We start from the raw sequence: 12,990 nt of genomic DNA on the forward strand, positions 1-12,990 counted from the left end.
AGCCCCTCCCGCTATGAGGTCTGGAGCTTTTATTTTGTTAAAGTATCCTCTTAAAAATGTGAGGAGTCTCCTGACAAAGTTATATACATAGTTTCCTCTCTAAGATCAGGCTTTGTAATCAGAAAAATGTTTTCAATCCAAAGCACATTATTAATTTCCTTGCCTTTAACTTGCCATGGAATAAAGACTGGAAGTGTACAATCGTTAAAGGAAAAAATAATTACTAGTGTTTCATGCAGTCTTTTTAATCAGAATTCATTTATAGTTTTATTATTTTGATAGGATTACATTGTTTGCTCTTGCATTCATCCCTTCCTTACAGGAGATAACACACACCCGCAGGATACTGCTGCCATGATAGCAGTGACTTTTTCAAATCCTTTTAAACAGGACTTTCTAAACTTTCATCTAAAGGTACAATGCTTCTTGCTTGCTAGCTAATTTTCTGAATATTTCTTACAGTTGTCTAATGGAAAATGTAAAAGATAACCAGTTTTAAGTTTTGGAGAATACAAAGCTTAAACTGATATCTACATTTTTTCCCTTTTTTTTTTTTTTTTTTTTTAACTTGTAAAAGTAGTACTGCACTGCTTTACAAATGTTAACTTTTTGGAGATAAAGAAAAAAGCACTAGTAGTTCTTAAATTAGGCTCAAAACTGAAAATCGTGTGAAATCCAATCATTAGTGTTTGCAGAGATTGCTCTCTTTTACTCTCAGCATGGGGAAAAGAAAGGTTTAATGTAGTTGTTTGTGATATATCTGGCTTAAATGAAAATAAAAAGAAGAAAGCTTTTTTTTCCCATACTACTTCCAGCTTCAGGAAAATACATGGTTACAAGAGTCCTCCAATTCAGGGAGCTAAATAATAATTTGACTCTTATGTGAAATGCTGAGAGTAATGGTGGCAGACACCAGAACTTATTCTGAACTTTTCTTCAGGGACTCTGACTCAATCTGCTGTGCAATTCTTTCTGATGGGCTCCCAACCTTGGCTGAAATGTAATTGAATCACAGCAAATGCAAGGGAAATTACAGGAAGATCAGCCTGAAGGCCTGATGGTTGCATCTTGCACTGCCATGTGGAACGTTAGACTTTAAATTAACCCCTCACTCTTTCTGTTCTGCAAAGTTTCAGGGAACTGCAGGAGTCTTGGGTACTTGCCTATGTTCTCCAGGGACCAATCTGGGGAGCAAGCAGAGCATTCTGCACGGAAAAGAAACATGCCCTAAAAATTTGGGGCATACTTACTCTTCCTAGAAAATAGCCCTGATGGGTGTTTCAGGCTGCATCTATCAATGGTTCAAAGAGGACATCGTGGAAAAATGCAGCCTGTCATGAAATGGGTGAAAAAAGCCAATCTCTACCTGCTGACTAATGCTCCGCTGTTCTCTGAATGCTCCAGTGTGGAGGGAAGGCAGATGGCAGATGCTTGGGGTTGAGAGTGGATGTATTTTCATCCACATAACCAAGAACTTCAATGGAAAATTAATGGACAACTCATGAGGCCTTTTTGGTCCTGCAAACTGCAGATTATTCTTCCTACATGACAGTGGAAAATGACTTTGTGAGGTGTGCTGCCTCCAAGCAAACTCCTAGATGCTCCCCATGGAATCGAGTCCGTTGCGCCTAGTGATTGCAGCACGTTCTGTGTTGTGTATAATGCCCTTTTCACTTATTTGCAGCAGAGCCATGGCAGATGCCCATCTCACAAATGCTCAGTCGAAACACCTGCCTGGATACCCATTCAGCACTCTACCGTAAGTCTGAGCCTTTTAATACAAAGATTTGAGGGTCTGAATGGTAAGTCTCTGTGCTTGGAGCAGCCCTGGGCGGGGAAATTTTCTGTAATTAATGCATTTGAGAAAGAACAGAAACAAGTCCTAAGTCTAGACCACGCTCCTTGGGAAGCTTAAACTGTTGATGTGTTGGATAGTGGCTTAGCAATGCTTCTCCAGAAGTTCAGACTCTTCAGGAATTTAATGCATTCAACTTGGAGCAGTGGGGATCAGTGACAAGCATGGTAAAGGGTGATGATGGAGTCCAGCTCAAGGAGTGTGGAGTTACTGCTGATTTCTGTAACTGGGCCCCAGCTGAGTGTGATGACTGGGAGCCATCCAGATGCGGGTGGTGATGCAGGGAAGGGGAGATGCATCTTTTCTTTTCCACATTCTCATGGAAGAAAGACTGATGATTCCAAGTGCTTTACAGACTATTAAGTGGGGAAATTTGCCCAGTATAGGTAACAACAGCTTTTGGGATGATGGATAATGAGTGGAACTTGGTCTGCTGAGGAAATAGAAATTTTATAGGAGATTTCTGCTGTAAATGCTTTCCTCCTCCTGATAATTAGATGACTTCAGTGAGATTTGCTTTTAACTATCAAAGACACAGTAATATTTGAGCAGGAAAAAACCCAGTTGCGGTCAAGTTGACAGTGCATTGATTTACATCCTGTCTGAGCATGCATTGTAGATAGAGCCAAATCTTTGGATGCTGGAAGTGAGAGGGCTGACTAACAGAGCTATGATGATTTATTGCAGCTAAGGAGTTGGCAAGATTTTGTTGATATTTTCATTGGCTCTGGACCACAGCATGATGTTGGTCCACAGCTATCAACTTGTCACCTTTTATGAGCAGATGAATGAGAAAAAAATTCAAGTTGTCACTCTCCCTCAGTCTATCTTGCAAGCGGTTGTAAGCTTTGGGGTTTTGGTTGTCTTTATATTATGTTAAAATTATTTATATTATTGTTCATCTGTATGATGAGACCCACTTAAAAATATTGATTGAACAGTTGCGCTAACTAGTTTTTTACCAGATGAGGATCTAGGCCAGTAACTAATTAGAAACTTATTCTACTTGTTAGTTTCCATTCACATAGACTTTGGATTGACTTTGTGGTGTGGTTTATGTTGTTTTGTGTTTGTATTAAGAGGGTTGCAGCATGAGCACAAGGTATGGTAGTGTGATGCTTTGAAGACTGGAATTGTGCTGGAATTTGTAGCAAGCCAAGAGCAGTTGCACTCAATGCATCTGACTTTTTACACAGTGGCTTTAAATGCCTTGGGTATTTTTTACAATACTTGTTTCTTAAACCATAAAAAATAAAATCCTTTATCTTGAGTATTCTTTGCTTGTCTTTTGTTAGATATCTGTGCATGCATAGCTAATATATTGTCACAAAAAATGGTAAATGGAGGATTGAACTTCGCTGTCTTGGTTAGCATGAGAAATTGTCTAAGATCAGAATAACTTCAAGTGTTATTATTTTTAAGCCGTTGGAGTGGAAACTTGTTCTGGGACCAATACTAGTTAATATCTTAATCAACAACATAGACAGTGGGATTGAGTGTACCTCCAGCAAATTTGCAGACGACACCAAGCTGAATGGTGCAGTTGATATGCTGGAGGGAGGAGATGCCATCCAGAGGGACTGTCACAGGCTGGAGAGGTGCACCAATGTGAACCTCATTAAGTTTAACAAGGCCAAGTGCGAGGTGCTGCACCTGGGTCAAGATAATCACCAGTGTCAGCACATACTGTGAGATGTGAGATAAATGAATTGAGAACAGCCCTCAGGAGAAAGAACTGGGTGTACTGGTGGATGAGAAACTGGGCATGAGCTGGCAATGTGCGCTCCCAGCCCAGAAAGCCAGTTGTATCCTGGGCTGCATCCAAATCAATGTGGCCAATAGGGCAAGGGAGGGCATTTTGCCCCTCAGCTCTGCTGTGATGAGACCTCATCTGGAATGCTGCATCCAGCTCTGGGATCCAAGCATAAGAAGGATGTGGACCTGTTGGAACAGGTCTAGAGGGGGCCATGGAAATGGTCAGAGGGCTGGAGCACCTCTCCAGTGAAGACAGGCTGAGAGAGCTGGGTCTGTTCAGCCTGGAGAAGAGAGGGCTTCAGGTGACCTTTTTGTGGCCTTTCCCCATTTAAAGGGGGCTTATAAGGAAGATGGGGACAAACGTTTTAAGAGGATCTGTTATGACAGGACAAGGGGTCGTGTTTTTAAGCTGAAAGAGGGTAGATTTAGATTGAACATAAAAAAGGAATTCTTTACTATGAGGTTGGTGAGGCACTGAAACGGGTTGCCCAGAGAAGCTATGGATGTTCCATGCCTAGAAGTGTTCAGGATTAGGCTGGATGAGACTTCAGGCAACCTGCTCTAGTGAAAGGCATTCCTGCCTGTGGCAGAGGTGGGTGGGACTAGATGGTCCTTTAAGGTCTTTTCTAACCCAGACAATTCTGAGTCTGGGTGAAAAAAACCCCCAACTTTCTATTAGAACACAGTTCAACCATTCACTTGGTTGCTATTTTTTTGATTCTAGAGTACAGCATGTGGTCCTTGAGGTAATTGCCTACTTGAAGCTTGTTATTATCTATATTTTTTCTTGATTATAGAAGCTGAATGGAGTGAAGGCAAATAAGTTGTAATTCCCAAGTACCTTCTGCTTCTTCTTTATCAAACAATATTCTATGCAGCCAAACAGATTTTCTGTCTGTCTTATCTGTATCAGATATTTATAGGCACATTTTACTATACTTCAGTAGACTTATTTTCCTGGGAGACTAATGCAGACAGTTGGAGAAAATTAAATCAGACAGAAATTAACTTCTAAGTCGTCGATATTTTTCCCTATCTTTTTTCAGAAGTATTTTTTAACTGACTTGCCTTTATCGCAGAAAAATATCTATGAAACATCAGCATTTTGATAGAAAGCTGATTAATGAAATTAAAACTTTTAGTGACACATCAAAGCATAGTGCCTCCTATAAAAGACTTGTAGGGAAAAGACAAAGCAGATATCTGGCCAGTTGTGACAACTCTATTAGATGATGACAGCATGTGTTTGGGTGTCTCTCAACAGTGGTAGAGGGAACAGTGTCAAACAGTGAAGGAAAAACAAACTGCTAGAAAAGGTACCCTCTTTCATCACTTGTGCTGTCTGTGTCACTGAGGATGCCATGTGTCTGGGCTCTCCTTTTTCAGCATTTTTTATAAAAAGCACTGTGTCCTCTCTTGGGAGTGCCTTTTGCATCTAATGCAAGAACCAGGAGATCTGGCAGCATTGCTGTTATGTAACAGTCTGACTTTTGCCATCCCTAATTTACCGTCCTGTTCGAATTTGTTGATGATTCTTGCAATTAAGATTCTCAATTCTGTTTGGCAACTCACTATCTGCAAAAGAGGCCATAAGTGAATATTGCCTTTCTGTGCCTTCACAATGTCCTTAATTAGATTCATTTTAAGTCTGAGAGTTTTAACCAAGGGAATTACCTAAGGGTGGCTTTGTCTGCACTTGCACTTTTAGTCATGTCTTCCAAAGGACTGTAGTGTTTGATTATAAAATACTCCAAAAGGAGTCCACTGTACTGCTCTCTATCATCCTAAACCTCCCTTTTGCTGCGGCTGCTTGCTAGCTAGATCCATTATATAAAGATAATGAAGTGTCAGAATCTGCACCTGTGTTGCAAAAACATTTGGGGTTGTCTTTCCTTCTAGCCCACTTGACAGCTTTTCTTGAGCTTGGCATTCGGCATATGCATTCACCTTAGATCACCCTGAAGCATTAATAGGATCCCTCTGCTTTTCCCTGCTGCATTCTCAGCTCTTTGGCCCACTGTTCTAGCCCACGGAAAAAATCCCTTTTGGGCATCATCTACCATGGAGAAGCAGCAGGAAGGAGCAATAAAAGGGGTGTGGGCACAAAAGGTAAAGGATCTGGCACATGCCTTAAGCAGAGCCTCATTCAGCATCAGCTGTGCCCTCAATGTGTAGAAGGGGACAGTGACTTTAAGGGAAGGTGAACCTAAGGAAGGGTCCACACAGGGTAAATGCAGCAGCTGTACCTGCTGCCACAGCTCATGGGCTGCAGCTTTACATAGGTGCTACATTCTGCAGAAATTTAGTGAAGGTTTTGGGTGCCAGGCTACTCTGCAGCTGAACTCTCAGTCTTTCTGCCCCTTGATTTGCCTATATCCATAGCACAAGGAGAGCAAATACCATTCCTCTTTGATCCTGCATACATGTGCAGGATGTTCTTGCTCTATTTACATGGAATAGATCAGTGCACAGAGAATATAGTTACTCCTGCTTTTTCTTTTCCCAGTTCATTGGGAACACCGGAGGGACAGGAATGCACTAATGCCCTGAACAATTCTGAATTTAGCCTGCCTGATCTGACAGTTAACCCATAAACATTCCTGGTTTTAGTAAATCAAGGCTTTTGTATTGAGATTCACTTCACAGGAGTTGTTTTAAAGAAATTCATACTTTTGGAAGATGACTGCCAAGTTAGTTCTGGTGGTTGTGCTCTATGTACAGAATGTTCTGACATGATATGGAGCCAAGCAGAAACATACTGAAACATGCATGTTCTGATTTGGTTTAGGGCTATGAACCTGGAAGAAGTGTTTCTGAAATCAGTCTTGCTTTTGTTAAACACAAAACAAATAAATGTCTCTGTTTGGCAGGAGTTGGCTCTCTCCTGGGACTAGCATTGTGCCTCCTAATGCTGTCCCATCCTCTCCTGTGTAGATGTGCTCTATAAAATAAATAGATTGCTCTGCACTCTAAAAAATAACATTTTGCAGGGGCTCTCTAAGCTTTAAGTCTTTTTCTATTAAACCCCTGTTGGCTAATAAATTTCACTCACAATCTGGGTGGTGTTGAATGTTTTTTGTGGCTAAAGTAAAATATTTGAAAACAGAGCTATTAATACAGTGCTTCTTCTATCTTTCACCTCAGTGCTGATGGCAATGGAAAATTCTAAGTGCTAAAACCCAGCTTTATTTTTAAAGGAGGTATTAAAGTAATGCCATGCATATGTCTGCTAGGTCTCTATATTCCTGCAGATCTTCTTCATTCCTAAGTCTCCTGTACCCCTCCTTGCCCAGTGCTCAATGCAGTTTATTGTCCACTTCTTTAAAAGAACCGGTTAAAAAAGTCTGTCAGTATCCTGCAATGCTGAGTCTGTCACCAACTACCAGCTATGATGCTGCTTTTTAAAACAGCCACTTAAATCCCCCTTTCCCTTGGATAGCTCTCTGATGCTTCCTTCTTGTTTTCATCACCCCTCCCCAGCCTTCCCTCGGGAAAAACATGCAGTTCCTATTGTTGGCAGTAGCTGGAGGTGCTAAAGAGTCTCTCCTGTAATCTGATTTATGGATTCAGTGGGGAAAATTCCAGCTAGGGTAAGGTAGGGTTGGATTAGCAGCAAACCACAGCACATCCCAGCAAGGCAGCAAATGCTTCAGGCCTGGGTAGATAGAGGCACAGGCTAGCAGAATATGTGTAAGCAGAAGATATTAGGCTTAGGAGCAAATTTTGAGAGAGATAAGGCAAAAGAAGCCATTTACTCCTCTATTTTATCACACAGTAGGGAAAAAAGGGAATAGAAGATTTTTTTTTAAATGGCAATAGCCCTTTGATAAAGAAATATATGTACCTAATTTACAACATATGTGGTTCTTCCTCCCACTGCAATTCCTGTGATCCCAGTGAAACTAGGGAAGGGTTTCAAAATTGCAAAACAAGCTCAGAAACCCTGAAGATAAGTTGATAATACATTTAAAAATTTTCTATGATAAACATTAATCTGCTCAAAACCATTATCTGCAGACTGACCCACATAGCTGCTTGACATCATCATCAGGAAACATTTTGCATGAGTTATTTACAATGAGTAATCTCATTAAGCACACATTATGTATAGGATATTTGCAGTCTTTATTGCTTTGTTTGTTTTATGGAAAGCACCAGGATGTTTCTGCAGCAGTCACAGTTACAGAAGTGTAGCAGTGCATAATTTAGAGCAAAATATTTCTAACTTGGTTATAGAAATTTTGTTTAAGCTGAAACTTAGTATTGATCTTTATGAGAGCAATTACTTAAGGGAACTTTTATGGAAAAGCAAATATAGATTTAACTACTTAAAATCACTGCAACTCATGAGGTTTATGAGCAAAATAATTTAAACACCACTTAATTATCTTCTGGACACTATTTTAAAATTCTGTTTTAAGTGCTCATTCAGCCAGGCAACATTTTGACAGTGTTACCAAAGTTTAAAACCAATGTGCACATCCAATTTCTATACTATTTATTATTTATTATTCCCAGAGGGGAAGCACTGTTGGAGTACAATCTGTGATAGGCTATACTTAGCTTGGGGGTTATATACCAGGGATATCGCTACTGAAAAGCCACACTCTCCTGACATGGGAAATTCCAAGCTAAGGTCAAACATGAGTGACTCAAACATTCTGGGTTTATGGTGGTATACACAAAACCAAAATTAGCTCCACTCTGTATTTACAACCTGCAATAACCAGAAAATATGGCTATTGTGACTGCTTAGATGTGTTTCTTATCCTAGTAAAGTCAGCAAATTTTTTTTCATTATTTTTGTCTTAGATGTGCTGCAGTATGAAATGAGGTAATAATTTAATATTTTTTTTAGGAAAACAAAAAAGTTCATCATATGATTTAAAAAAGTGTATGTCTGTGTAGCCAACAGGTGAAGAGGAGTTCAAGTGGAAGAGCAGGACTTAGAGTTATAGGTCAGTAACTCATGTCAGGGTATCTGGAAACTATAAGTTAAGAAGCAGCCTCGCTTTGCTTCATGCTGCAGTAAAAATCTATAGAAGAAACTTGTGGGGGAAGCAGTCGTGGCAGAAAAAAAGAAACTGTGCCTTGTTCAGCAGTATTTGATAGTGATGCTGACAGTGAAATTCATCTGTCCAGATTTATGTCATTGGAGAGCTACAAACACTTTTGAGGGACAGTTCACCTTTACACTGGTATGGATGGATTGGGCTATGGAAGGCTGTGTTTCTCTTGGCTAATGATACCGAAGACCTGGACAGCCAGCTCTGACACAGGTGTCTGAACTGAAGGTGTATCCCATGGTTTTCTCAGTGTTGCCCAAGTCTGTGGTAAAGAGTTGACGTACAGCAGACACACAGGCACAAGAATTTCCTTTTAGGTACTCCAAACGCAGTTCATTTTAGGTATCCTTTTGGAACCATAGAACCATTAAGCTTGGAAAAGACCTCTAAGATTATGGAGTCCAACTGTTAACCCTGCACTGCTCACCACGAAATCAAGTCACCAAGTGCCACATCCACGTGCCTTTTGAACGCTTCCAAGAGTGGTGATTCCACCACTTCCCTGGGCAGCTTGTTCCAATGACTGACCATCCTTTCAGTGAAGAAATTTTTCCTGCTATCCAGACTAAACCTCTCCCGGTGCAATGTGAGTCCACTCTGCCACTTTTTACTCAGGAGAAGAAATTGACCCAGGCCTGGCTACAGCCTCCTTTCAGCAAGCTGTAGAGAACAAGAAGGTCCCAGCTCAGCCTCTTTTTCTCCATACTAAACACCTGCAGCTCCCTCAGCTGCCCCTCATCAGACCTGTGCTCTAGACCCTTCCCCAGCTCCGTTGCCCTTCTCTGGACATGCTCCAGCCCCTCAATGTCCTTCTTGTAGTGAGGGGCCCAGAACTGAACACGGGATTTGAGGTGTGGCCTCACCAGTGCCCAGTACAGGGTGAAAATCCCTGCCCTGGTCCTGCTGGCCGCACCATCACGGATACAGGCCAGGATGCCATTGGCCATCTTGGCCACCTGGGCACACACTGGCTCATGTTCAGCTATTGTTGACCAACACCTCATGTCCTTTTCTGCTGAGCAGTTTTCTGGCTATTCTGCCCCCAGCCTCTAGCCCTGCATGGGGTTGTTGTGACCCAAGCGCTGAACCCAGCACTTTGCCTTGTTGGACCTTGTACAATTGGCCTCAGCCCACCAATCCAGCCTGTCTGGATCCCTCTGCAGAGCCTTACTACTCTCAATAGATAGGGTACTATTCAATAGAGCTGCTACTGACTGCCAGGCAAGATGCAAATGAAAACAGGATAGGATCTGGGCACAGCCCAAGTTGTGTAGAGGTATTACAACATGTCACAGAATATGGTATTATACCTAATGCCTTTTTCCTTAATAACTTGAAAAAAAAAATTCTGTTTAATCATAATAGACCATATGTTTTAGTGGCATTTTCATTGGTACTTTTAGATTGCAAGTCCTATTTTTCATTCAGTACATACATACTGTATAATGTCGTTTGCACTTAAAGAGCTCTGGGAACCTAAAAATCTCTCTTTATCACATAAATGGCTATAAACAGCCATCTTAGCAAATGTGTTCTCCAAAGATTTATTCCTGGAAAGTTCTAAATGTCTCCTGTGAAGTGCTTGGGGGTCCTCCCTTTGACCCTGTTGGTATCACTCACATGCCACTCTAAATAAGGAATGGAATCCTGCCCTGGGACTGGGACAGTTTGTGTGTCAGGGAGGTGTTGCACAGGCATTTCACAAGAAATGAATATAAAAAGCTTCTTTAAATGCTGATAGAAATTACTCTTCCCTGCAGAATACTCATTTGTCTGCTGTTTGGAACATTTTTTTTCGTTGTGAACAAATGCAAATTAGGATTTCTTTGCTTTGTTTGTTTGTTTGTTCTGGGCTCTCTAAGGAAGCAGGGAATATAAATTTCCTGTAAAACATATAATTGATAAGCTGTTACATGTCACAGGAAGACTGTGAATTATAGGTCTAAATGCACTGTGTTTTCAGGGGTTTGAAAGACAGAGCTTCAATTATCCCTGCAAACAGACCTGAATTCTATCATCCCTTCCTGGGATTTGAGCCTTGCCAAAACACAGAGGTGCTCAGCCCTGTTTGTTGATGACTTTTGGAGATTGTGTATACATCTTTCTGGGTCAGTGACCTTGCATGAATTTTTCTGGGTGGACATCTGCTGTTTCTGCATCAAGACTCACCATCTTATGTGAAGTCGCAGGGATAAATATTTGCTGAAAGTGATTAGCATCAATTATGGATTCAGATGCGTCCTGTCAGTCATTCTAATAGTACCTATTCATGTCATCCGCAATAGGGCCATCTCTTCTCTCCTACCTTGGATGATTCACTGGATTTCCTCAGTGTCTGAGCATCTCAGCATATTAATTTGTTTTCCCAAGATCCTTGTGAAGAAGTTGGGAAAAGCTGTTATCCCCATTTTAAGAACAAGGGTGAGAAGCAGAGAGGTGGAGAACATGACTGCATTGTGTAAGGATACACTGAGCATGTCAGATCTGGAATGAGTGCTGCACTGAGGGTAGTTAACCCAATTAACCCATAGTAAAGCTAATAGTCTATGCATGATATCACATCTTTGTACTTTACTGTGCCATGAAACTGGTCAGCTCTTGAAACAACTTTGGGACTTTGTAACAAAGCAGTGAATGACAGAACGGAACGTTACTCTCCTGTGGAAAGGAAAGGGACATTTTAAAAAATATTCACCATCACAGGTATAACTTCAGGAGGGGGTTTTGCTACATCAGTTTGGTGGCCTGGGCCACCCCTTTGCTTGGTTATTTTGTGAGCTGGGCTCTGGCTGTGGAGCAAGGGGACAGCCACAGTGTGCAGGAGCCACCAGATCTGCAATCTGCTCCACTGTCACTGTCTTTGCTCAGAGCTGAGTTTCAGGGCAGCTTCATTTAGAGGCTACACATTCTCTATTCCTCTGAATTGTTCATAATGTATGGTGGAATCATCTAAAATAGGGTGCTGTAGAATTAAAGAAAAAGCAAGACCTCAGGAAAGTTGAAGCTTTTCCTCCCACAAGTATATACTATGTATATGTATTTTTATACATAGATTTCAGAATCTCCATTTTCGTGCCTCTGGTGTCAGCTCCTGAGTTTACCCCGGTTGTACTGATCTCTGCTGCATAAATAACTCTCTGTGCCTGTCTCCAGTTAATCTAAACCTGTAAGTGTTCACTCCTGTTCTTTTTGCTGTGCCACCTGCCTCTCACTCTGCCATGTTACTCCCTTCTCTGCCACAAGTCTCAAACTTCCTGAGTGAAGCCTGGGTCTTGAAATATTTTGGGAATGGAAGGATGGGTAAGAGAGTGCTCTTCCATGTTTTGGTGCTCTCTTTTCACTCACAGAATAGCTCTCACATTTTCTTCTTCCCTGCCATGTCCTTATTTCTGAGGTACTTAAGGATATTCCTATTTGGATAAACATTTACTATTTTTAAACTGCTTATCCTTGCAGAATAGGTAATCAGAAAAAGCAAGTCATGAGTGAAGAGCAGTGATTTCTAGCACTGGATAGCCACCTAAAAATACTTAAATGTCCTGTTAGTAGCAGAATGGCAACACTGGATTGAAGGATGGGAGATAAACCTCAGGAGAGGGATCCCAGTCATCTGCTGTTACACGGAACACGATCATGTAAAACCTCAATTGAGAATTTGGAAATTATTTGCTGTCAGACACTTCTAACTTCTGCTGTCATCCTATGCTGGTCTCTGCTACTGCATGAATGTGTAAGATAAAGCACATACCACGCTGTTCAAAGATTGGTCTCAGTAAAAAAGCCAGGTGAATAACTCACCTGAGAATTTGTGGTTACCTGGATTTGCCCTGCTACTGTAAAACAGAACTGAATGTGCTGATCTGTTGCACCTCTGCACAGTGGGCCTTTGATTGTAAGCTCACCCCAGGTCTGCCTGCTAAAAAGTCAGTTTAGTCACATTTGTCATCAGCAGACTCAGTCACTTTAAATGGTTCATAAAACTTGGGACCGGCCACAGGAGTGAGAACAAAAGTCCCAAAGGACTCTGTACCTCTGCAGATGGTAGAAGTCCACTGTGAGGCTGAGAGAAAAAGTGTGGTAAGATGTCAAATACAGAGTAATATTTCCCTTGGAGTATCTTTCCTGCTTCCAGCAATTAGGAGTTTAATGGCTTCTTAAGTTTGAAGTTACAGATGGGCACTACTTCTGGTAGTATCCTTAAAATAAGAATTGGGTAAGTGGAACAAAACTCTGCTATCAGGTAAGTAAATCTAGATTTACACCAGTGGAACAGGGCAGGCTCTGGTTTTTCCCTCTCTCCCTTGATAGTAAAAG

At 41.3% G+C, this 12,990-nt stretch overlaps 1 protein-coding gene across 16 annotated transcripts in view; it reads left to right on the forward strand.

The window, feature by feature from the left end:
* Positions 1-12,990, forward strand: part of DLG2 (discs large MAGUK scaffold protein 2) — a 1,001,432-nt gene that overhangs the window by 166,390 nt on the left and 822,052 nt on the right. For 12 of the 16 annotated variants that reach the window (XM_032099063.1, XM_032099062.1, XM_032099064.1 and 9 more), the window contains one exon: positions 1,685-1,759. The exons of the other annotated variants lie outside the window; for them this stretch is intronic. In XM_032099063.1, coding sequence (XP_031954954.1) covers positions 1,685-1,759 — 75 coding nt within the window. The remainder of the gene's footprint in view (positions 1-1,684; positions 1,760-12,990) is intronic. 16 annotated transcript variants of the gene reach the window in all.

This window comes from Corvus moneduloides, chromosome 2, assembly GCF_009650955.1.
Source record: "Corvus moneduloides isolate bCorMon1 chromosome 2, bCorMon1.pri, whole genome shotgun sequence".
NCBI classification, from domain to species: Eukaryota; Metazoa; Chordata; class Aves; order Passeriformes; family Corvidae; genus Corvus; species Corvus moneduloides.